At 38.4% G+C, this 25,796-nt stretch overlaps 2 protein-coding genes across 2 annotated transcripts in view; one reads left to right on the top strand and one right to left on the bottom strand.

Annotated features, from left to right (window-relative positions):
- The window catches only part of LOC117914741 (electron transfer flavoprotein-ubiquinone oxidoreductase, mitochondrial), a 28,028-nt gene extending 12,567 nt beyond the window's left edge, over positions 1–15,461 (bottom strand). Inside the window, exons 1-3 of the mRNA XM_034830197.1 lie at positions 14,731–15,461; positions 11,754–11,830; positions 10,151–10,257 (exon numbers count right to left, since the gene is read on the bottom strand). Coding sequence (XP_034686088.1) covers positions 10,151–10,257; positions 11,754–11,830; positions 14,731–15,280 — 734 coding nt within the window. The 5' untranslated portion in view covers positions 15,281–15,461. The remainder of the gene's footprint in view (positions 1–10,150; positions 10,258–11,753; positions 11,831–14,730) is intronic.
- A 6,847-nt stretch (positions 15,462–22,308) lies between these two features.
- On the top strand, positions 22,309–25,795 carry LOC117914777 (putative disease resistance RPP13-like protein 2). Its single transcript, XM_034830240.1, has one exon. It carries the CDS (start codon positions 22,499–22,501, stop codon positions 25,613–25,615), a length of 3,117 nt encoding a protein of 1,038 aa, XP_034686131.1. The 5' UTR covers positions 22,309–22,498; the 3' UTR covers positions 25,616–25,795.
- The last annotated feature ends 1 nt before the right edge of the window (position 25,796 follows it).

Genomic DNA, 25,796 nt, shown 5'->3' with positions numbered 1-25,796 from the left:
TTTAGAGTAGTTCTCTTTGTCTTTGTATTTTGTACTTCATTCTTCTTCTTTGTTATTTTGAGGACGTTCTTCTTTTTTTCATCTTGAGCAGTCTTTTAAAAGGCAATTAAAGCTTACGCCTCAAGGCTTGCCTCAAGGTGAGGCTCTACAAATTAGCCTTGAGGCTTATAGTTTTGAGGCTATAGCCTCAAGGTTGTTGAGGCCTAAGCCTCAAAGAGGTTTTGGCCTTTATTGGCTTTTGATATATATTTTACAAGAGATTTAAGTGTTAATATTCAATAAGTTTGAATGGGTTCTATCATCTGTGCGTTTGTGGACTTTTGATATAGATTTCATGAGTTTTGTATTGGGTCCCTACTTGGTTAAATCTTTTAAATAAGGAAAAAAGAGAGATTGAGAAAAATAAGAGAATTGGTGACTGTCTTAATCGTTGATCTCATATAAAATCTAATTATTGATAGATAAAAAAAGATACCACTACAATTAGTGGACGAAGAAGAAGGATGAATGGATAGATATTAACAACAAAGGCAATATAATATAGCAATTGAACATGATTATATTCCTTGGAAGATCCCATTAGTGATAGTAATAGTAATGCTGAAAAACATTTGATAAACCCATGAGAGAGCTAAATTTTTTTAGAGAAAAAAGAACTAAATTAGAAACTATTAACAATGAAAAATAATTAATTTTATCATTATAAAGTTCATATCTTTTTTATTATTCAATTTCTTATGACTTTATTAGTATTTTTTAATTTTTTGATCTTTTTTATTATTTATTTATTTAAGTTGAGGTTTATGCCTCATTCTACTGAGAATCATTTTTTTTTTTTTTTGATAGGCAAACACACAACAAAAATATATTAGAAAAGGGCGCCTTGAGGCTGACCCAAGCATACAGGATGTATACAAGAGGCGCCAATAGGCACAAAAAGAAATAGAGATACAATACCCGCCCTCAACTAGCGCCTAGCCAATCAAAAAAATTAATCAAAGGAAGAGGACCCTCATTTACAACCGATTTAGTCCACAGCCAAAGATTACAAACAAAAGAATTCTTCAACCTATGAATTGATAACTCTTCATTATCAAAAGCTATCCTGTTTCTTTCCTTCCAAACCGCCCAAAAAATGCACAAAGGGGCTGCGTTCCACACCTTCCTACGCTTCTTGCCCAACTTAAAGCCACACCAACCACTAAGAGTATCTCTAACCGAAGAAGGGAGGACCCAAGTAACACCAAACAAAGCAAACAATAACTCCCATAACCCTCTTGCCTTAGAGCAATGAATAAGAATATGATCAATTGACTCTTCTTCCATACCGCAAAGGAAGCATCTGTTAGCTAGAGACCGGCCCCTCTTTTTAAGTTGATCCAAGGTTAGCACCTTACCCCAATAAGCTTCCCAAGCAAAGAAGCTCACTTTGGTAGGCACACAAATACTCCAAATATTACTATAAGGAAACTGAACATCTCTTCTTGAAGCTAGCGAACTATAAAGGGACTTAACTGAGAAAATCCCATCTTTAGTCTCTTTCCACAGCATTCTATCTTCCAAAAGAGGATTAAGCCTCCTACCCCGGATTGTCAAAAGTAATCTCTCCACCCCCTCCACCTCCCAGTCATTAAAGGACCTAGAAAAGCTAGGATTCCAAACCCCTTCATCTCCCGAATGATCCCATAACTCCACTAGCCAAGCCTCTTTAGATGAAGCAAAGGCATACAAAGAGGGAAACAAATTACTGAGAGAGAAATTCTCACACCAATTATCATTCCAAAATTTCACCCTTCTACCATTCCCCACAGAAAAGACAACTTTGTTTTGCAATAGAGCTCCTTCCTTCCTTATTTCCTTCCACAAGCCTACTCCAAACCCCTCCCTAACTTCTCTAGTATACCAACCCCCTTCTTCCTCCCCGAACTTCCTACTAATGACTTGCCTCCAAAGAGCCTCCCTTTCATTCGCAAACCGCCAGTTCCACTTGCATAAAAGGGCTCTATTGAGAGTAGACAAACGTCTAACTCCCAAGCCACCCTTCCTTATGTCCGAGCATACAGAATCCCAATTTACTAGATGAGGCTTCCTCTCCAAAGCTCCTTCCCCCCACAAAAAATCCCTTTGAATTTTTTCCAATCTTAAACTAACCACTCTTGGCATTCGAAGTAAAGACATCAAGTATATGGGCATACTTGACAAAGTACTCCGAATTAGGGTAATTCTACCGCCTTTGGAGATATAATTCCTTTTCCACAAGGCAAGCCTTCTCCGAAATCTCTCTTCCACCCCATCCCAAACGGCCACGGACTTGTGATTTGCCCCCAAAGGGATCCTCAAGTATGAATTTGGTAGTCTTCCCACTTTACAACCAACCTCAAGAGCCAAAGCCTCCAAATTCTCTATTCTCCCAACCGGAAAAATCTCGCTCTTATCCAAATTAATCCTCAATCCTGATATGGCTTCAAACCACATCAACAACCAGCTTAGATGAGTCATCTGATCTTGGGAAGCTTCACAAAAAAATAAAGTATCATCGGCGAACAGCAAATGTGATACCACAGCCCCGTCTCCACTTCTTCCTTGTATCCTACAGCCCGAAAGAAAACCCCCCCTCACTGCTCTAAGGATGAGCCTACTAAAAGCCTCCATCCCGATAATAAATAGGTAGGGAGAGAGAGGATCCCCTTGACGCAAACCCCTTGAACTATTGAAAAACCCGGCTGGAGTGCCATTAATCAAAACTGAAAACGTCGCTGTGGAGATACACCAAGAGATCCAGCCAGTCCACTTCTCCCCAAACCCCATTCTTTGCAATACCAATAGTAGAAAATTCCAATTCAAGTGATCGTACGCCTTCTCTATATCTAGCTTACACAACACCCCACTCTCATTTCTCTTCAGCATCGAGTCTATTGCCTCATTGGCAATTAGGGCAGCATCCAAAATTTGTCTTCCTTCAACAAAGGCGTTTTGAGCTGAAGATACCACCTTTCCCACCACCTTCTTGATCCTGTTTGCTAGCACTTTTGCCAACAGTTTATACAATCCACCTATCAAGCTAATGGGTCTGAAATCTTTAAGGTCCTCTACATCTGGTTTTTTAGGGATAAGGACTAGGAAAGTTGAATTCAGGCTCCTCACAAATTTGCCATGCTCGTGGAACTCCTTCATAAAGCCCATGACCTCATCTTTCACAAAATCCCAGCTAAACTGCCAAAAACTGAGAGAAAAGCCTTCTGGACCCGGGGCCTTGTCTCCGTTCAGATTTGAGAGAGCAGAGAAGACCTCTGCCTCTGTGAAAACCCTTTCCAGACAAGCTGCATCCTTACCATCAATCCTATTAAAATCCAAACCTTCCATTGATGGATGCCAATCCCCAGGATCTGTTAGCAGGTTCTCGAAAGCTCCAACCACACCCCCCTTTATGTCCTGCTCATCTGTTAACCAACTACCATTAATCTTAATCTTAGTCATACAACTTCTCCTTCTATGGGAATTGGCCATCTTATGAAAGAAGCTGGTATTTCTGTCACCCTCCCTCAACCACACTTCTCTCGATTTTTGTCTCCAAGAAATCTCCTCCATAAGAGCCCATTTCTCAAAGTCCCCCTTAGCTTCCTTTCTGGCTTCCAGCTCCTCCAATGATAATGTACGCATCTTCTCCTGAGAATCCCAGAAATCCACTTTGTCCAAAGCCAATCTCTTATTCACTGCCACCTTCCCAAAAACTACCTTATTCCAAGACTTTAAGATTGCCTTTAAAGCCTTCAATTTCTCTGCAAGGATGAAGCTAAAAGACCCGCTGAATCTTAAACCTTGCCACCACCCCTTCATCAAATCCTTAAAACCCTCCTCCTTAAGCCACATGTTTTCAAAGCGGAAAGGGACAGGCCCCCTCCTCACCCCTCCCCCATCCAAGAGAATGGGAAAGTGGTCTGACACTGGCCTGGGAAGAGTACTCTGTACAGCCCCATTAAAATGGCCCTCCCAATCCTCCAACACCAGGAATCGATCAAGTCTTGACATGGTTTGGTTGTTCAACCCTCCACTCCATGTAAACGGACCCCCCTGAAGGGGCAGGTCCCTCAAGTCCAAGTCCTCGATCACCTCCGAGAATCTTCGCATTGAATGAGTCAGTCTCCCTCCTCTTCTACGCTCATTCGGAAATCTGATCATATTGAAATCTCCACCAATACACCAAGGGTCATTCCACAGCCCTCGGATGACCCCTAACTCTTCCCATAATAACTCTCTATATCTTTTCATCGTAGGACCATAAACTCCTGAAAAAATCCATCTGAACCCGTCTTCACAGTTCTTGAAACGACAAGAAATGGAAAAAAGGCCCACCTCCATCCCCATTAACTCCAACACTCTATTGTCCCAAAAAACTACCACCCCTCCCGCAGCCCCCCTGGCATTCAGGGCTCCCCACTCCAGAAATCTCCCCACACCTAGGCTTCGCACTACCCCTAAAGACATCTCAGTCATTTTAGTCTCCTGCAAACAAACTAAATCCACTTTATGGGAACTAATTAAGGCTTTAATTAGCTTCCTCTTATTTCTATCATTTATCCCTCGAACATTCCAAGATAGGATCTTAATCTTCATTTAAAACACAAGGATCTGTCCCCCCCTCTTCTGTCCGAACCTTTCTTTCTGCTCTTTCCATCGTAATTAACCGACCATTCTAACTTTTTAACTTCTCGATCAAACCTAGTCAATCCTAACGATTCCTTTTTCTTGCCTTGATCCCTTCTGGTCTTCAGTCTTAGCAATAATTTTAGAATTTCCCCTTCCACGCCTTCTGTCGCGAACCCCAGTGCCTTACTGAACTTCAACAGGTTACTTTCATCCCAAATACTACTAGGATCCTCCCTATCTTGCATTTCCTCACCAACCTCCGGCTTATCCACAATAGACTTTTCCCCCTCTGAGTCCATCACCCACGGATTACCATCCGATAACACCGCCCGTAATGGAGCTTGGTTACTAGCACCTTCAGCGGCGACATCCAAACCAGAAACATCTCCCACCACTAAGGCTCGGTCACACCCAGAAGAAGGAGTAGAAGAGAAGAGGTCCCTTTCCCCCCCAAAAACCGCGGAATAGGGCTCGTACCTGGATGCCTCAGCTATCAGCGCTTCGTCAATTATCGACGCTCTAGCACTCGTCGGAAAAGCCTCAGAAGCCCTCCGGTCCCCTCCAGGAAAGCAGACGACCCCAGCATCCTCTCCTCGCGACGAATCCTCTGCTTCCCCCATCTCCACGACCTCAGAAAAAGAACGAGCCCTAACTGTTTTAAATCCCTCCAACTCGAGCCCAAAGCCCAAATCGGGTAAGCCCTCACAGCCCGAAAAAGAGCCCTTAATGAAAAAGGGCCTCTCTTCACAGCCCATCAGCCACCCTTTTAACATAAGGGGCCTTGGCAACGGCCCAACCTTCTGGGCTTCCTCAAAGGCTGACTTAAGGCTCTCTTCCCCAAGCCCGCTTCTAAACTGGGCCTCCCCAAGAGCAAACCCACCATTAATATCTTCAGACCCAAGAAAGAAACTACCCTTTTTGACTGCTGTACCGGTTGCAAGGCCCCTACTCCCTATGTTGTCTGCTCCATCAGTCGCCTCCAAACCACACCCCCTTTCAGCGGAATCAGAGGAGAACCCTGTGGCATCTTTAGAAGACCTTCCACAGGGCGGCTCGAACTGTACTTCCGCCTGCACCTTGGACTGAGCCTCCTTTTCCAACACTCTTCCTCTGCACACTCCACGAGAACCACTCCCTGTGACTTCCTCCTCCACTGTGACGCCCTTCCCGTTGACACATCCCGCCGGCACCACCTAAGAGAACCAAGGTGGGATTTCCCACCACAACTGGACTGAGAAACACCCCGACCCAACCACAATCTGGACAGATGTAGGTAAGTCTCTACCTACCACCTTCACCAATAATCTAGCCCATTGCATTTCTGCCATAATATCCGTTTTATCATCCACTGCAATGAAGCCACCACAGCCATCACCTATCAATTTAAAAACCTCGCGGCTCCATAGATGAAGAGGGAGACCTACTACTCTCACCCATGCCTCGTTTGCACTGGCTTTATTACAAAAACACCCCACCTCCGGGTGCCATTTCTCTAAAAATAAGGCATTGTCTTTCACTCTTCTCTTCCCTCTTTCCAGAACACGCTCGGCTTCACTTAGCAGTTCAAACTCAAAAAGCAAAAGACCTCTTCCCAATACGGATATGTTCAGTTTTCCTCTGAGAAGCCAAACTTGACCAGCCCAATTTTTCAGAAAATCCAGCTCAGGGGGAGGGATCGCTTCATTTTCCCATCTACCTACTAAACAGCGATCCAATTGCTCTAGTCTTTCAGGCTTCACCCTCTGTCCCAACTCCAGCCAAACCTTATCTCCTAATCTTCCCATTTTTGAGATTGCTACCTCCGCATAAGTCCTTGGTTTTGGTTCCTTTTCCTTCTTCAGTGCCTCAACGAGCACAGGATTTTTTGAGCCTCCAGTGGGAACTACCCCAACCTCTCTCAACTTCTCTGCCAAAATATTCCACCCCCCAGTCATCCCCTTCCCTTCTGGAAAGACTAAGCAAAAACGTTTTGCCTCTAAATCCCGCACAGAACAGAGCAGAAATCTTCCTGCCTGATTTGAACGACGCTCCAAATTGTACTTCCTTCCCTTCTCCTCCCAGACGATGGACCAACCTCTATCATCTCTACCCCTGCAGCAAAACTCAATTCCTTCCAATAACCTACAGAGACTAATGTCTCCAAATCTAATCCAAGAGGTTATTCCTTTGCTTCTCTCCCAAATGCACCCTCTCAGCTTACCTCCTACTTCATCAATCAGAATTTCAAAGGATTTTGACTCCACAGCAAACCACCTTCTTCCACCTCTTAGATTCACCATCCCCACTAATCTTAGCTAATCTCCTACCTCAGAGGTACCATGCAAGCTTCAGCTTTAACTTTTGCTAAAGCCTCCATGGCATCATCTTCTGCTTGCCATCGCTTAACTCTCATAATGTGTTTTGCTTTCCTTTCTGCTCAACCATTACAAATAGAACCCATGCCTTGATTACAAGAACTTGGAAAATTTTCTGTTTCGGTTGCAGAGAAGACCCCTTCAGAAGATATCCTTTTCTATTCACAGGCTCACAGCACATAACAAGTATATAAGAAAGATTTGTGCCAACCTGAGTACAGCTTCATTTCCTTTCCTCACTACCATCTCATTCTACCGAGAATCATGCCTCACCTCATTTAGGCAAAGTGCCTCAAGACCGCCTTTAGCCTTTCAAAACATTGATCTTGAGGACTTGTTGTTCTTTGCTGTTTTGAAGATTCCTTATTCTTGTTAAATGACTTCAAACAAGCAGATTTTTTATGCCCAATCTCCCTACTTTTTTTCAGGTGCACATAAATGACTATTGAACTCAATAAGACTTCTTACCATCCTCCTATTTTGAAATAAGGTCCCTTTGGAGTTTCCTCAAACAAATAAGAGTTGAGACAGGAATAACAAAATAGGACATAAAATAAACTAACAAACTAGACAAAGTGCTTCCACTAAGGGTGAATCTTCCTCCTTTAACAGACTTGCCTTTTTTATAAAGCAAGTTATCACTCAATATATATATATTTTATAGACAAAGGCAGATTGAATTAAGAAAACGCCAAAAACAGGGGGTGCACCCTAAGTATACATGCAATATACAATGAGAGCCAAACCAGGTTGCAAAAAAGAAAGAGCTAGAGAGAGAAGGCTAGCCACAATGCCGATCACCCAAAAAATTTGAGGAAATGTTTAACTCCAAAAACTGCTAAGACCACTCTAAAAGTAAACAAAAAAAGAGATTCCTCAAACTTTGGTCTGACATCTCTTTTTCTTAGAAAGTTCGTCAGTTTCGCTCTCCCCAAATACAGTAGAAAAGACAAATCGAAGACAATCTCCAAACTGCTCTCATTTTCTTCTCTTGCCCCTTAATTTTCCATTCAAGGAGGAGATTTCTCACTGAAGCCGGGAACACCCACACCAATCTAAAAGATTTTAACAGCAAAGTCCAAAACTCCTTTGTCTTACCACAATGAATCAAAATATGGTCCACCGATTCGTCACTGTCTTTACAAATGCTGCACCTATTAACCATGGGTCATGCCCTCTTCATTAACATATCTACTGTTAAGATTTTCCCCCAAACTAATTCCCAAGCAAAAAAAGGAGTTCTAAGAGGAGCATACGAACCCAAATCTCTTTAGTTGGGAATAAAAAATTGTTATCAACCCTTAAAGACCTGTAATACGATTTGACATTAAACTTTCCCTCCCATCATTCTTCCATACTAAAGAATCCTCCCTTTCGTGAACCTTTAACGCAGAAATATATTCCAAAAAACGAGTCACCTCCTCCAATTCCCAATCTTGGAAAGATCTTCTAAAATGCACCTCCCAACAACCACCTCCATCCCTTTGCCTCCCCATAGATCAGCCGTTGTAGCAAATTTGTGGGCTGCAATCCTAAACAGGGTAAGAAAAACATCCTTCAGCTTAGAATCCCCAACCCAAATGTCCCACCAAAAACTCGTGTGTCTACCATTTCCAATACGAACAATAGTTCTAAGAAAGAACTCCTCCCACCCTTTTCTAATGTCTATCCAAAAGCCCAGTCCATAAGAATCCTTCACCTCACTAGTGGTCCAATCCCCCTCCACCTCCCCAAATTTTCCAACAATGACTTTCCTCCAAAAACTCTTCCTCTCAAGGGGAAATCTCCAATGCCATTTGTCTAATAAAGCTTGGTTGAATCCCTCCAAGTGCCTTAACCCCAACCCTCCATGCTTCTTATCTTTACAAATAACTGACCAACTTACCAAGTGGATATTCCTCCTCTCCTCCAAATCTCCTCACAAAAACTCCCTTTGAATTCTCTCCAATCTGACTCTCACTTTCTTTGGGATTACAAAAAGCAACATAAAATACATCGGGAGGTTTGAAAGAGTGCACTTAATAAGGATGAGTCTTCCTCCTTTGGACAAGTATTGTTTTTTCCAAGCAGCCAATTTCCTCCTTGAATCTCTCCTCTATAATGTCCCAAACTCTACACGATTTATGAGGGGTTCCAAAGGGTAAACCTAGATAAGTAGTAGAGAGTTTCCTTACTTTACATCCAAATAACACAGCTGCTCTGTCCACATCCTCCGTGCCCCCCAATATACCATCACCAGATTCGAATGAAGCACCCAGTTTCATCTCCAGATAGGTAGATGGGAGTTGGTCCACCTTACACCATAGCAAAGGAGCCAAAACCCCCACATTCCCAGCTAGGAAAATCTCACTCACATCAGCAACAGAATAACAGACTATCATCGTCAGACAACAAATGAGCCTCCAATCCCCAACTCTACCTTCTCCAAACCCAAAATCCATAAAAGAAGCCCACTTCACCTCCACGGAAATGAAGTAGCTCAGCACTTTCATAATCAAACCTAAGAAACAGAAGAAGTGAATCCCCAGGAGCTTTGGAACCCTGCAAGAATGTTATTAACCATAACCAAGAATCTAGCAGTGCATAAACAGAATCAATCCATGAAATCCACCTTTGTTCAAAATCCATCTTCTCCAACAAATGACACAAGAAGTCCCAGCAATAATAGTTTTCAAGCTTTTTCAATTCCAACTTAGACATCAAACCTGCCATATAGCTTTTTAGCAAAAAGGACTGCATGAGGATGTGGCTTTCCTTGATAAAACTGTTGTGGGTTGAGGACTCCTTCTCCTTCACTTTCTTCAAACTCCAATTCATATTTTTCATAGACAAATCTCTAAGGGATTCCTCGGTTTGGACCAATGAAGCAATGTCCCTTGATCATTATCAAATCAACTGCAATTTTTTTCTACCCATGAGGATCCCAAACTTCTAATAGGGTATGAACTAGATTAAAATCATTCTCAATGAGTCCAATAGAATAAAATGCAGTAACTTATTGAGTATCACAAAGAAAAATGAAATAAATAACAGAGAATCAGAGGTCTGCTTTTGCCATGTTCACAGAAATTTTTTGGCCAGTCAATATTTCGAACCTACTTGCTTTTATAGGATATTCAAGGCATGATACAAGCACATTAAATAACTACCTTATAATATAATTCCCTTTGTTATCAAATGGGGATGGAAGTGAAAATGCACGATCCTTTGTAAGAAGCCAAAATTTATCAGAAGAAACAGGGACATTGATTGGTGCCTGCAAATAATGTCGCAAAAAAAACATATAAGAATCGACCAGAAGATAAAGTTTGTCAATTTCCAAAAACAGATCCACCAGCAATAAAACATGCCTATATATATATATATATGTATGTATGTATGTATGTATGTATGTATATTTTAAGTAGATTAACCACCAACAGTTTCTTTCTCACGGTTTATGGTCAGAACCCTGAAGCTGAGCATGTGTGTTAGGATATGAATTATCAAGAAGATGTCCACCTACATTCAGTTTGGCCAAAATATATCATTGCATTTCTTCATTTGAAAGGTCTTCTGGAACATTACTCAAGCAACTAAAAACTGAAAATAAAACCAATTTGTTTATTTTCATATGGAAAATCTACTTGAGACCTAGTTAGAGGATGCTATTATGCCATGTTGGCTACACATGAAGCATCAGTAGGAAAGTAGGTTCATCCCCTTTTCTACCATGATCTGGGAATCTTCAAGTACACTATCCAGACTACACTAGATCATGAAAATTTTTTTCATCTATATTTTTTAATAAGTAAATATATTCCATTCAAGATGCCAAACAGGCTGTAACTGGAGTGTTGTAGTAGAATGCAAATTACACCAAGAAAGGATGGGCAATGGTTAGTGGTGCACAAGAAGGTAAATACCCATGGCATACTACAATTGAGAAGACTTTGTGAAACCCCTAGTCTTGATTAGTGCATTATGTGCACTCACAGCAGAAAAACCGTAGATCATCTTTTTTTTATATTGTTTGATGGCTTTGGAGCTATAGAGCAGATTATTCAAACAAGCCGATTTGGATTAAGTTCCACCTAGGAGTATATGTGACACAATGACCATGTCATATAGGGGTTTGAGGAGCTCTATTAGAGGCAAAACCTTTTGGCAAATTCCTTGTCTCATTGATTTGGATTGTGTGGTGGAAAAGAAATGTCAAGATTTTTTAGGATACATGGAGGATGTTAGAGACTCTTTGGGACCTAATTCACTTCCATTCCTCTTTCTAGACCTTTTGTTCCAATGCTTTTAAAGGCATTTCTCTTAATGTTGTACAACTCAACTAGTATTCAACATGTAGAACAAAAAGGTTTGGATAGAAAGGAGAAGAGCTTTGTTTAGTTTTTTTTTGGAAGCAGAAGTGTTGACCATTATGAATTGAGGAGATGCTTAAACTTTATATTCCCTTGTGGCACTAAACCTGATGTATAGGTATCCTTGCATATATATATATATATTATCATTTTTTATAATTGGGGAGGATTACTCATCCTTCTCATGCATTTTAATCCATATCTAATACGAATTTCATTTCTGATTAAAAAAAAAACAAACAAACAAAAGAAAGGATATATTTTATTTTATGTATTGAGAATATTATTATCATTATTAGACAAAAGAAAAAGATAACTTTATTTTTAAGTTACAAGACTATGATTATAACTTCTCTTAATACAAGCAACATAGTAAAAAACACAAACTACAGAAATGCACCTCTTCTTGTTTCCATTCCGGGAGAAGTTCATCCAATGCTCGAGGCTCAAAAACATTCCCAGATAGGATATGAGCACCTATAATCACATGGAACCATGAAAGGGGTGAGCCAACGTTATTATCAGTTGTTGAGTTAAATTTATACATCTGGAACTCTAAAAAACCAAGAAATTATTGTTATCAATAAACCAACATACTAATTATGAACTTTCTAAGTTATATAGAAATATGAGAAGAAGAAAACAAGTTATTAAAATTGTTGACATAATATGTAGCAAGCACAAGTTCAACTTTTGATGGTCCAACCACCCATAACCTGAAGGAATAGGAAGGAAAATGATACCCTCAAAATATATCATAATTCAATTCATCTATTGGGGTTTCAGATGCATTAATCCTATTTCACCATATTATTCTTCATGAATGTGATCACTGTTGTCTATTGCACCTCTAAACCATCTCAATTGACTTTTTTTTTCACAACATTCTCAATTAATACCACATTTACGTCCTCCTCAATGCATTCATTTCTAATTTTTCCGTTTCCTTCTTGCCAATCATCCATATTGAGGCAAGTACTTGAGCTAGATAGGCTACACTCTTATTTAAGTAGTGATTTCCAAATTAACATTTTCTTCTAGATGAAGTTCAATGGAGTATAGGATAATCAAAGCTGCCATTCAACACTTCAGATTCATTTTTGAAGGACCTGCACACGACCTCTGTATTTTTATTTATTTATTTTGATAGGCAATAAGAAAACATTTACACATGAAGCCATTATCCCATATATAAAGTAAAAGGTTCCTTCTAATTTGACCCAAGAAATTAGTAAACGTCAGGATGTTCTGTAAACGTTGAACTATTTCCTTGTGTTTTACATGGCTTTCTAGAACAAGAGAATTAAAGGTCTCAAAAAAGAGATATCATCATAACCAACAAAACACGCATATCTAGATTAAAATCCCTTTTGTGGCATATTTTTTTTCAGCTCTACTGCTGCAGATAATACAGCAGGTAAACTTCAACTATAAAGATATCTTAATTTAAAAACGTTCATTCTGCTTCACTACCATAACTTCTGCATTCTCCCAGCAAACTTTGAACCTCGAAAACCCACTTCCATTTTCTTTAATATATCTTATATTGGTGCTATTTGGCAAACACATGGAGAAAAAAACCAGTAACATGAATTGTGAACCTGAAAACCTTGGATAAAAAAATGAGCCTTTAGGGTTAACATCTGTTTGAGTTTCATTATTCCACTATCCAAGCTTCTTTAGTTGATGGTCCTTCCATTTAAAATTCTCCAGAACCTTGATTGATATTATTCTGGGTACAATCATCAATCACATTTCACATAAACAATTAGTTTCTACTTCCAAATTCCTCTGTGAGCATCTTTCTTTTGATTGGAAAGACTTTTCTCCTTTTAAATTAGAGCACCATCCTCTTGGACTTTCTCACTTCTCTTCCTCCATGGTCTGTTTTCACACACATGTTGATCAAATTTGCAATTCTTGTATGCTGACCATTTTACTTTCCTAGTAAGGAAAAGCTTATTCAACACCTATTGACCCACTCTTAAAGGTAACCAAATATTCATTATCATCTTAAAGCATGCTTTGTTATCATATTGTGCCATCGTAAAATCATAAACAGTCTCTCCAACATCATTATTTCTCTAGATTCTTATTTCCCTAGATTCTTGTCCATGGTGAACCATGTCATACCTTCTGATTCTCTAGAAGCCTCTTTGAGGCCTTCAAGTAAAAGGCTAGAGTTTCAATTTGGGGCCCATCCCAATCTAAGAGCCTCTTTTATTCCTTCTCATAGCCTAGGAGCCTCTTCAAGGCCTTCAAGTGGGGTTAGAATTTTGGCTTTGAGCAACATCCCAATCCCAAATGGTCTAGACAAGGCTCATATAATATTGCCCCTACAGCCCTATGGTATATATGGCCCCTACGGTCTCTAATAAATCCTCTGATATCTATTTGGTACAGAATCACCAGCAACCATCAAAGATCATTATTACTCCCCTGGTTGGGAGTTCACTATCCGACTATAGAAGTTTCTCCTAGACTTTTAAAACTAATAGCTACCCAATCCATGGAAATGACATTCAAGGGAATTCTACCACACATTATTGAAAATTGAAAAGATATGAAGAGGGGAACTATCCAACGTAGCCCCTCATAGCCCTATATTTGTCTATCAAACTTCTAGAATTCTTTTGCAACCATATCAACCAAACCTTAGCTGGAACTCTGCTTCTCTTTTACCCATAAAGCCCTCAATTCTCTCTTAGTGTCTTCATCTAGTCCAATTGGGCGTATTATATCTTGGCCTAGAAATCTATTAATAATGTCTCCTCTCCATTTTTTAGTAAATAGCTAAGATTTTTCTTATTTGATTGTTTGTCTACTATTATCTGTACCTCATTTCTTGTTTATCTTTCCAAGATAACAAATTTTACGTCTCCATTTTGGTTTTCCTTTGCTATTTCAATCACCAAGTTTAGACAAGTTATCCCAACTCTCCTCTTTTCACTTCCATGTTCCATGCCACCATCACTGTTTTGGACCAACTTTACCCACACTCGTCCAAGCGTAAGAACTTTGCTTATCCCTCACATCATCTAGGTGCAAGTGCAGTAGACTGCATGCAGAAACAGCTAAGCAAATTGCTCATTTCTCACTGCACTATTGACAAATGAACTTCAAGTATGGTAGTCAGATTACAAATCAGAAGATCATGCCCAAATTCATTTTCAAGGCAGTTTTATATACAATGCATATAAAACAAAGGCTTCTTCCAAGTGTGCCAAACTGCATTTTCATGGGCACAGCATCACTCGCTGGACTATCAACATCTACTTTTCAGACCCAGAAAAAAAGGAAATAAAAAAGGCACTAAGCTTAAACAAAAGCATCCAATAAGGATAATCAAACTTCACCAAAGTACAAGAGAACCATACCCACTTCGGCTCCTTTCTCCACAACACAAACCGAAAAATCAACATCCTTTGCGCGGCACATTTGCTTCAACCGTATTGCCGCCGATAAACCCGAAGGCCCTGCACCAACAATAACAACATCATACTCCATAGACTCTCTATCCGGTTCACTGCTGAAAGCCCTCGATTCTCCAACAAAACTCCCGACCCTCAAAAACCCACGTCTATTTCCCTTCCCATTCTTCAAATTCTTGCAGTTCAACAAATACCCGGATGAGAAAAACCGATTTCCAGCCATCTGGGGCCCGGAAAAGCTTGAATTTCGATCCAGAGCGCGAAAAAATGGAGACCCATTTGGGGACCCAGTAGGATATCTGGAATCGGAGGGCTTCGAGGAAGACCCAGATGAATCGAAAGCATTTGAAGAGATTGGTGAAGCGATTTGGGGGTGAATGGTCGAGATTTTGGACTTGCAGTGATGAGGACTCGAGGAGGCGTAGAGAGTTGGGTGGAATGATTTGGAGCTCAGTTTCCTAATAGTGTTGTTGGATTTGGAGAGAAACCTAAACATGGTTTAGAGAAAGAGAGAGACTGAACGAAGAGTTGGTATCACCACCACTATGTGATCATATGGCAATGGAACAGAAAGGGTCGACGTTGATCGCTTAATTTATACATCACAAGAAACGTGGAAGTTTTCTCGGAAGAAGTTTGTCCCTAGGAGTTATCTTTTTCTCTACCGGCTCTCTTCTTTCCACACCCATTCAATCCCCAACACTAATCATTTTCTTTTCTTCTTATTCCTTACCTTTTTAATTTGTAAATGAAATATTTAAATAAAATGGATGAACTTCATCATTCACCAACTTGATTTTGCCACTATTTTTTTATTTATAGGTATAGGTAAATAAGAGATTGTATTAGAAAAGTCTAGAAGAGGCGAAAAGAGTACACATGAAGTATACAAGCAACGCCCAAAAAATTAGGCAAAAAGAAAGAAGAAAACTTTTCTCCTATCTAGACAAAAGTCACCCTATAAAATCAATCAAAGACGAAAAAATGATCCTCTAAATACACCCTACCCCAATTCACAAAAGTATACAAAAAAAAAGAAAGTTTTAAAGCTTGGTCAGATAGTTCAATGTCATTGAACACTCTTTCATTTCTTTCTTTCCATAAGGTCCACATTAAACAAAGGGGGGCAGCCCTCCGAGCCTTTTCCTTTCTCTTACTCACAAAAGCACCATGTCACCCTATCAAATTCCTTTTGATTAAGGAATGTAGAACCCATTGCACATCAAAAAGAGAAAAAAGCAAGCTTCATAGCATTGTAGCCTTCTTACAAAAAATGATCAAGTGGTCACTAGTTTCCTCTTCCACTTTACACAAATAACACCTATTTAGCATATTCCAACCCCTTTTTTTAAGCTGATTAATGGTCAAAATTCTGTTCCAAGATGCTTCCCAAGCGAAAAAGCTTACCCTCATGGGAGCCCAAGATCTCCAAATAATGTTCAAAGGAAAAGGTTCACAAGAAGCATGTGTGAGGGAACGGTAGAGAGATCTAATAGAAAATGAGTCATTCTTGCAAATCTTCTAACTCATGACATCCTCCACATCACTATGCAAAACCAAAGGATGGATTTTTCGGAGCAAGCCCTCCACCTCTTCCATTTCCCAATCGTTAAAGTGTTTTGAAAACAAAGGATTCCAACTCCCACCTCTCCTCCCTCCTCCCAAACATCGCACACCCATTGATCCTTGTTAACCGCCAATCTGAATAAGTTAGGGAAAACATCTTTCAAAGCTTGGTCCTCACACCAAAAATCCTTCCAAAATTTGACCTTCCTCTTATTCTCTACAATAAGGCGGGATCTAGAGCGAATGTTTTCCCAATCTTTTCTAATGGCTTTCCACACTCCCACACCATAGGCTCCCCTCACTTCTCTCGAACACCAACCTCCATCCTCTACCCCAAATTTGTCTATGATGACTTGGTTCCACAAAGAATCCCTCTCTACAGCAATCTCCAGCTCCACTTCCCAAGCAAAGCTTTATTTAGGGTCACTAGATTGCAAATACTTAAGCCTCCCTGTCTCATATCAGCACAAACTGCACTCCAATTCACCAAGTGCGTCTTTTTCTCTAAGGCACCACCGCTTACAAGAAGTCTCTATAGATCTTTTCAAGTCTTGTACACACCTTTTGTAGAATGACAAAGAGAGACATAAAGTAAATTGGGAGACTTGAAAGAGTGCTTTTTATCAAGGTAAGCCTCCCCCCTTTAGAGAGATATTGTCTTTTCCACAAGGACAAATGTTTTATGAATCTCTCTTCCACTACGTCCCACACCCTTGAGGATTTGAAATGAACACTTAGGAATGACAATTTCGAGGGTTTTTCGGGTCACCCGCCCCAATTTGCCCCTATCAGAACAAGTATGGGAGCATAGAAATCGAGGATGAGACGGGTTCAGGTTTTTTTTTTAAAAAAAAAAACTCAAATAGGGTTCGGGGTGGGATTGGGTTTAGTAATAATATGCCTCACCCCGCCCCAAATATGAAATTACAAGTTTACTCTCTACCTATAAATATTTGCTTCCTTTGATCCTTTCCGCTCTTCCTCTCTCGTTTTAGGGTTCTCGTTCCTCTTTATCACTAGGGTTGTTGTTCCTCTCGCTCGATGTAGAAATTCATCAGATAATCCATCTGAAAATCCATTCAATAATCTCATTTCTTCAATCTCCTCTTGATTCATCATTATTTATCTCATATTCACAACTACTAGCAGTTTCATCAGTTTACGCTACTACCATTTTCTCCATAGGAATCATTTTAAGTATTTTTTTTAAATGTTGATTTGTTTGGTTTGGGGTGTTTATTTGTTAGTTTATGGGCAAAAGATGAGAGATTTGTTGGTGATATTTGGGATTGTCCTTTTTATTGGGATCATTGTAATTGCAGCTTAATCAGAAAATTTGGAGAGTCCAAACATACAACAGATCTATAATCTGGTGGCAACAAGGTGTGTTATTTTTGCTAATTTCTTTTTCTCATTTCAGCATGTTGCTCATGTGGAACTTACTAGCTATCAAGTCTCAAACCCCAATAGTCAAGAAATACATGCATACACAAGGTGCTCAGTTCGAATGCACGTAAGGCTGTAACTCATTATTTTCCTCTTTTGTTGGGCAACACAAGGTGCATACACATACTCGGGTCGAGACGGGTCGGGGATGAAATTTTAATTATAACTTCACAACAGGGATGGGAGTGCATACCTCGCCCCACCCCGGGTTTGGGACGAGATGGGAAATAACCATATATTTTGGGACGGGAATGGGATAGGAATGACTCGTCCCAAACCCATCCCATTGCCATTCCTAGGAGCACCCAAGGGTAAACCCAAATAAGAAGGGAGCTTCCTAATCCTACACCCCAATACCGAGACGATATTCTCCAAAGATTCAACCCTTCCTACAGGGATAGCCTCACTTTTATCCCTATTCACTTTTAACCCAAAAATTGCCTCAAACCATAAGAACACCCAAAGTATCGCAGTTGCTCACTATTGGCCTTGCAGAATAAAAGGTTATTATCAGCAAAAAGAAGATGGAGCATATCTCTTCGTACTCCTCTACTGCTTCCCACCTTAAACCCCTCAATGAAACCCCTGCTTCTGGCTTCGAAAAGCTGCTGGCTGAGAATCTCCATGACTAATAAGAAAAGATAAGGAGATAACAGATCACCTTGTCTCAAACCCCTAGTGCTATGAAAAAAGTCTGAAGGGGTTCCATTAATTAAATTGAGAAATTAGATGTGGAGATGCACCATCTGATCCAATTAATCCACCTATGCCCAAACCTCATCTTGGACATAATTGACAGAAGGCAGTCCTAGTTGACACGATCAAACGTCTTGTCAATGTCCATTTTTAGAAGGAGACTAGGGAGATTAACCTTCAACCTGGAGTGTACAGCCTCATTTGCAATGAGCGCGACATCCATAATCTTCTTTTTCATTTTCACATCTTTCTCTCGTACTTATCTTCTTCTTCATTTTCCCCTCAACTTATCTTTTTTTTTTTTTCTTGTAAATCCAACTTATTTCTTTTCAACCATATTATGTTTGGTTAATGAACTATAAAATGCAATAAAATAAAAGATAAGATAAGATATCATATTCCATATGTTTTTTTTTTTTTTTTTTTTTTTTTTGTAAATCCAACTTATTTCTTTTCAACCATATTATGTTTGGTTAATGAGATATGATATGCAATAGAATAAAAAAAAAAAGATAACATATTATATTCCATATTTAATTTTGAATGAATAAGATAACGTAACATCTCTATCTTGAATTTAGGAATATTTAATGTTAAAAAGCTAAAAAAACCCTGCTTAACTTGAATTTAAATTTAGGGATGTTTATGTATTTTAAAAAATTTAAAGAAATATATATATATATATATATATATATATATATATTATATATATATATATATATATATATATATATATACTTGTCTTCTATCTTGTCATGGTTTCTCCATTTATCAAACGAAAAATCTAAAATAGAGGGAAAAAAAAGTCTTTGGACAAATTGATTTGAAGTAGAGTTAGAAAGAATAATATTTTAATCTTTATTTCATTTGTAATTTTAAGGTGTTTTGAAGAATAATGTTAGAGAACTATTCTTAAGAACAATTTTTTGTTTTCTAGAATAAAAATATGTTTAACAACCATAAATTATTTTCAAAGAATATATTTTAGTTGTTTTCACTTGTTTTTTGAGAATTGTTTTGAAAAATAATTATACAAACATATATAATGATTCAAAATAAAATTGTGGACATAAAACTTATTTTTAAAAATATTAAAAACATGTTAAAAATATTATAAGTTCTCAAATAGATTTTTGTTCTACAAAACATCATAGAATAATTTTTAAAAATTCTTAAAAACTATTTTTAAACAAATAGTTACCAAACAAGGCCTTAATCTTTGTTTTATTTTCTAATTTAAAGGTATAGATTAATTTTTTAAAGAATTTAAGTGACTTTTTCAAGGTGAGGGTTAATAGTGCAATGAGTCATTTTATAATTCTCTATTTATTTTTCATTTATTTTTTGGAGTATCAAAATGTTTGAATTTTTTAAAGTGGATCAAGTAATATATATATTTTTTGAAATATGTTTTGATTTATTCTTTAGTTTCTTAAATAAATTAGAAATATCGTATAATTTACACAAATTTTGTACACTTAAAATAATAAATTTAAATTTTCATAATTATTAATTACTTTTGAAGCATTTTCACTTCTTTGAACTCCGTCTATATGACCTACTACTTAATTTTTTTAAATTAATTATTAATAATAAATAATGAGATTTTGAAAATACATATGAAAAAAGTTGTTCTAGATACAAATTATTATTATTATTTGATAACCGAGTAACCTTCCATGACTAAATCCTTAGAACTCTTCATGGAGACTCAAACCTCAGGGTGCTGACTGTCCTGCAACAACCAACACGAGGTAAATTCAAGGTATCATCAATGATAGGATTCAAATTCAGGACCATGTGTTATTTATTGAACCACACTTTATAGTGTTTGATTCTAGATACAAATTATTATTAATTATAAAAATTAATAATTAAAATTAATTTTAAAATATTAAATTATTGATATTTTATTAATTTTAATTTAGTTACCATAATAAATTTTTACTTAAAGAATTTATTTTCTGGTTACCAAAAAAAAAAAAAAAGTGTAAAGGATAAAAAGAACAAATATATCACCCAAATTATAAGAAATAAAGATAAATAAAATGGTTAAAAATATAGCCACTTTATAAAACATTTTATACCTAAAAAAACCTTTACAATAAATTTTATTTTTCTGTTATATCAAACAAATATTAATATTGAATATAAATTTATTATAAAAGATATATGAATATGAATTTATTATTAAAGATATGAGATAATAAGTGTTAATATTATGTAAACAAATGTGTTAATATATATGATTATTTATTATAAAAAAATATATAAATATAAGAAGATTAAGTATCAATATTATGTAAATAAATTAAGTAATATAAAGAATTATTTATTTTAAAAAATAATTGAATATAATAAGATGGTAAGTATTAGTATTATGTAAAATTTTGTAAATTTAAAATAGAACTTATATTTTTTAACCCTTCAATATCGAAAATCATTCAAAGATATATAAATATAAATTAATTACCATTTTTTTAATTATCAAAGATATATGAATATGAATTTATTAATATAGAAAGTTGCTCATTTACTATAAACTTTTTTGTTTAATTTTTTTTACTACATTTTGTAAAATATTAAAAAAAAAAAAATTTGCTGCCTCACATGCATGACACGTGTGACAGATGAATTCCTTGCATGGCTGTAGGCAGAGGGTTAGACACCTATGTCAAGTGTAAGTCATATATCCTTTATCATATATGAAGGCAACTAGAATTCTAAAAAAGGCACAAACTTCTATCTCCTTTCACTTCCATGGGTGGGAGATATGATCTGATAGCAGGCTTGAAAGCTATGTATTTTGTACTCAACCAAGCTTGATTTTGTTTAGATCAGTATAGATAATAGAAGTGGTCAGTTGTAATGTGCCTGATGAGGAGAATGCTCTGATTGAACTCTTCCTCCATGCTCCAACCAAGGAGACCATTCATTTTTTCAGGCACATGATCACCTTGATATAGTGATATACATGAAGAAGATAGTGTACTTGTGCAGTTTCCTGGCAGCCTAAGATTTCTGAGAGAACTTTTTCTGAGGCCCGGGAATTTGGTCTATCTATAGAGTATGACATAATGTTTATCAGCAAGCTTGAGTATTACACCAAGCAGAAAGTAGTTTTTGAGTCTAGATTGCCTTCATTCTCCGAGGTTGAAATGAATACTTGAAATGTTGGTTCGGTCTTGAAGTCCTTACCAAACTTTTGAATCTCTCTAGCCCTTACTTCCTTCAAAGCTTAGAGAACCATTCTACCATATTTAGCTACTCTCAGACATCTTTGTATTGCTATTCTGAGTAGCAGCCAACCGTATTGTCTAAAAAATATCACATGGCCTGTCACTTGGCAAATACTACTAGACGCATTGTAGTTAGGGCAGGAAAGTCAGTATGCATTTCCCACCTTACCTTAGTCCTGTGGAAGAGAAGGATTTCCACACTGGAGACCTTTGTTTATTTGTGTTGACTCCTTTTGCTACAAGCTTTTAAAACAAGTCTATCAGTATTCCTCCTAGAAAAAGAACTGATGGTCCCATCCGGCAATGTGGATTCTCAAAGGATAGTACTAAAAGAAGATGAGGGCAGCCATCATCTTTGAACACTACATATTAAGACAAAAGTATCATTTTTTGGGGGAAAAAAAGGGTTGTGATCCCCACCCCACCTAACCTTGGAAATTTCAAGGTGACTGCAAAATGGGTTTTCAAAAGACTCAGAACATTTCCAAAGTGAAGTTCATATTATTTTTTTGGTGCTAATTCCATGTACAAGACTCATAAGTTTTAGTGTGTCGCATAGACTAAAGAGTAGTGCTTTCTTCAATCAAACGGATCTCCCTCATCTCACTCAGTAGTGCACATAGGCCTCATACTTGGCTTGCAACTGTGGCTTTTGCCTTCATCTGTTCTCCCTTGATTCCAGCTAAACTTTGCAGTTCCAAGACCAAAGATTTCATTTCTTGTTGAAAGCTTTCTTGTTCCCATCCATATAGACTGTACTGAAGAAGATGGCAGTGGCAGCAAGCATTCTGTCCAGGGTGACAGAGAAGCTCTCTCTTCTGGTCGTTCGAGAACCAGCAGTATTGATTGGAGTAGCAGAACCGATTGAATGGATTGAGTGGCAATTGAGGACTTGGGCTCCTGATCATTTATGCTACTTCACAGAGAAATTAGTGGACATTGCTTATGATGTTGAGGATCTCATAGACGACCTTATATTCAAAGTAGCAGTACAGGGAAGGAGAAGAGGAGTTCTTGAGCAGTTGGTTTTATTCATCAGAAATTTGATTGATCAACATATAATTCACAAGAAGTTGGAAGGGATCAAGGTTAGGATCTCCAGTCTCCAAAGAACAAGTGTTTTGCAAGGTGCTATATCCATTGAAGAAATAGACTGGTTGATATCAACACACCATCAGAACATGGCCAACACAGTTGCTTCCCCTGTTATTGAGAAAATTACAGCCCTGCTAGCTCAGGAGGCACTTTATTCTGAAGTGAAAAAGAGGGCCAGACGGATACAAGATGAATTCAGGTTCCTGGATGGTTTTCTGAAAAACTTAGAATCAAAAGAATTAGATGATAAAGGAATGGTTTGGATGGAGGAACTCTGCCAAGTTTCCTGTTCTGCAGTGGATGTAATTGGGCTTTTCATCAACAGAAGAGAACAGCTTGGAAGGAGCTGGATTGGACCTTTGAGGAGAGTTGTTTTGGCTTTTGACAGTTTGAGATCCCAACATAAGCTTGGCATGGAGATGGACAAAATCAAAGCTAAACTCCTGGATATCTCTACATGGAGACCAAGAGATGTCTCTAAACAACGTCAATGGAGAGTTCCAGAGTCTACATTCAGAGTACTGCAACAGCCATCACAAGAGGCCGATATTATCAGCTTTGATGATGATGTACATGCAATGATGACACGGTTGCTTTCAGATGACAAAGATTTCTGTGCTATTTCAATTGTGGGCATTGAAGGCATTGGTAAGACCACTCTAGCAAAGTTGGTCTATGACCATGATGCTATTGTGAATCATTTCCCTTTTCGCGTTTGGGCATCTGCATCTGATGGTCCATTTTCATCTGATCCTTTGACAAACATAATGACAGAGTTGATGAGTCAATTGATGGGCTACAACCAAAGGGCGCCAGTAAGTTGGTGGAGCGAAATGAGACAGGTGCTCAAGGCTTTCCTGGCTGATAAGAGGTTTCTCATAGTTGTGGATGATTTCATCCAGGACCATATCTTGGAAGAATTTGTTACAGCATTCTTGAACACATCGAGAGGCAGCAGAATGATTTTGACCACCCAGGGAACAACACCTTCATATACAAAAGCAAGGAGTCCACCTTCATATCTTAAGACTATGAGTGTTCATCATGGATTGCGGTTACGAGGAGATGATGAGAGCTGGGCATTGTTTACCCATGTGATGAAGGTAAACATACCACCAGAACTGCTAGAACTGAGAAGGGAAATTGTGATAAGATGTGGGGGCTTGCCATTGGCGATTGTAAGATTGGCAGATGTTCTGTCACAGAAGGATGCAAACATTGATGAGTGGTCCAGTGTGCTTCAGCAACTCGACCAAGACCAAGAACAAGTTTGGTCCAAGGCCTTATCTAAAATCAGTGAGGATTTGCCCTTGTACAAGCAGCGTTGTCTCTTTTATTTTGGATTGTTTCCTAAAGATTATGAGATCCCGGTAAGAAGGTTGATCATGTTATGGGTTGCAGAGGGCTTGGTGCAGCCAGAGGTTGAGAATGAAGATCCAGAAGATGTTGCAGGGAGGTGTTTGATAGAGTTGATAGCTGAGGACGTGGTTCAAGTGACAAAGAAGAAGCTTGATGGGAATGTGAAAACATGTCGTCTGCCCTATGCCCTACGGCAACACTGGTTATCAAAAGCTCAGCAGGCCACATTTGTTCAGGTTTATGCCAAGACAAGATCGGAGTTGTCCATAAGCACTGGTTTAGTCCGCCGCCTTGTTGATCATCTTGACAAAGAAGATTTCAGCTTTGATCACATCCCTGGTGACTACAACAGAATTTCCACATCTTTGAGACCTCATTATCAAGATGTCGTATCCTTTATATCATTTGATACTCAAGAAGGAAACAAACCAGGAGAAGATGTAGGAAAATTTCTTCATGGATGCATTTCTAGCAGTTGCTTTCTACTACTACGGGTGCTTGATCTTGAACATGTATTTAGACCTAAGTTGCCTGAAGCACTTGGCAAGCTAACTCGACTGAGGTACCTTGGCTTGAGGTGGACGTTTTTGGAGATGCTTCCGTCATCCATATGCAAGTTGCAGAATCTTCAAACATTGGATTTGAAGCATACTTACATCAGCACTCTTCCTAGTTCAATTTGGAAGATGCAGCATCTAAGACATTTGCTCTTAAGTGAGAGTTACCGGAGCAGATTTATGCTTCAACCAAGAGTTTGTTCTCTAATAGCTCTTCAAACCTTGTGGGGTCTGTTTGTAGATGAGAAGACTCCGGTGAAGGGTGGCCTGGACAGGTTGGTGAATGTTAGAAAATTGGGACTAGCATGCCGGTTAATGCCATCCCAACAGCAGACAATGTTATCACAACTGGAGGCAGTGGCTAAATGGGTTCTAAAATTGAAACATCTTCATACTTTAAGGCTGAAATCGGGTGATGAAGAGAATCAACCTTGGGATCTAGACTTGAAGCCTTTATCTGGCCATGTCAATCTCTCTAGTATCTACTTGTTGGGAAGGTTAAAGAACCCATCTATTGTATCTGAGTTCCCACGGAGTCTCTCTGACCTTACCCTATCAGGGTCAGGACTAATGGAAGATCCAATGCTAAAATTGGATAAGCTTCCCAACCTAAAAATTCTTAGGTTGTTGGCCAAATCCTATACAGGAAAGCTCATGCTCTGCCCCTCAGGAGGCTTTCCACAGCTTCGAGTTCTTAAAATATGGAAGCTAGAGCAACTGGAGGAATGGAATGTTGAGGAAGGAGCACTGCAGGCTCTGAGAGATTTAGAGATAAGGACCTGTATAAGGTTGAAGATGCTTCCCAAAGAATTGCTACATAGGAGCTTGTTGGAATTGAAGTTGACAGACATGCCTAGTCAGTTCACTGCATAGGATTGATTGCTTAGCAGACCAACAACTTTTATGTGTATGAATTCCTTTGCTTTTCTTATAAGTTTGATAGTATCTTTGGGTGCTTATCCTACTTATTCAGCTTAATGTGATATGATTGTAATAGAGATAATATTCAGGGTTAGCTAAAAACAATGTTGTAAGGTTTTACCTTGGAGTTTAC

Source organism: Vitis riparia, chromosome 5 (genome assembly GCF_004353265.1).
Source record: "Vitis riparia cultivar Riparia Gloire de Montpellier isolate 1030 chromosome 5, EGFV_Vit.rip_1.0, whole genome shotgun sequence".
Lineage (NCBI taxonomy): Eukaryota > Viridiplantae > Streptophyta > Magnoliopsida > Vitales > Vitaceae > Vitis > Vitis riparia.
This window is presented reverse-complemented; position numbering and strand designations above follow the sequence as displayed.

Coding starts and splice junctions, on each gene's coding strand:
- LOC117914777 (XM_034830240.1), top strand. CDS start 22,499: ATGGCAGTGGCAGCAAGCATTCTGTCCAGGGTGACAGAGAAGCTCTCT.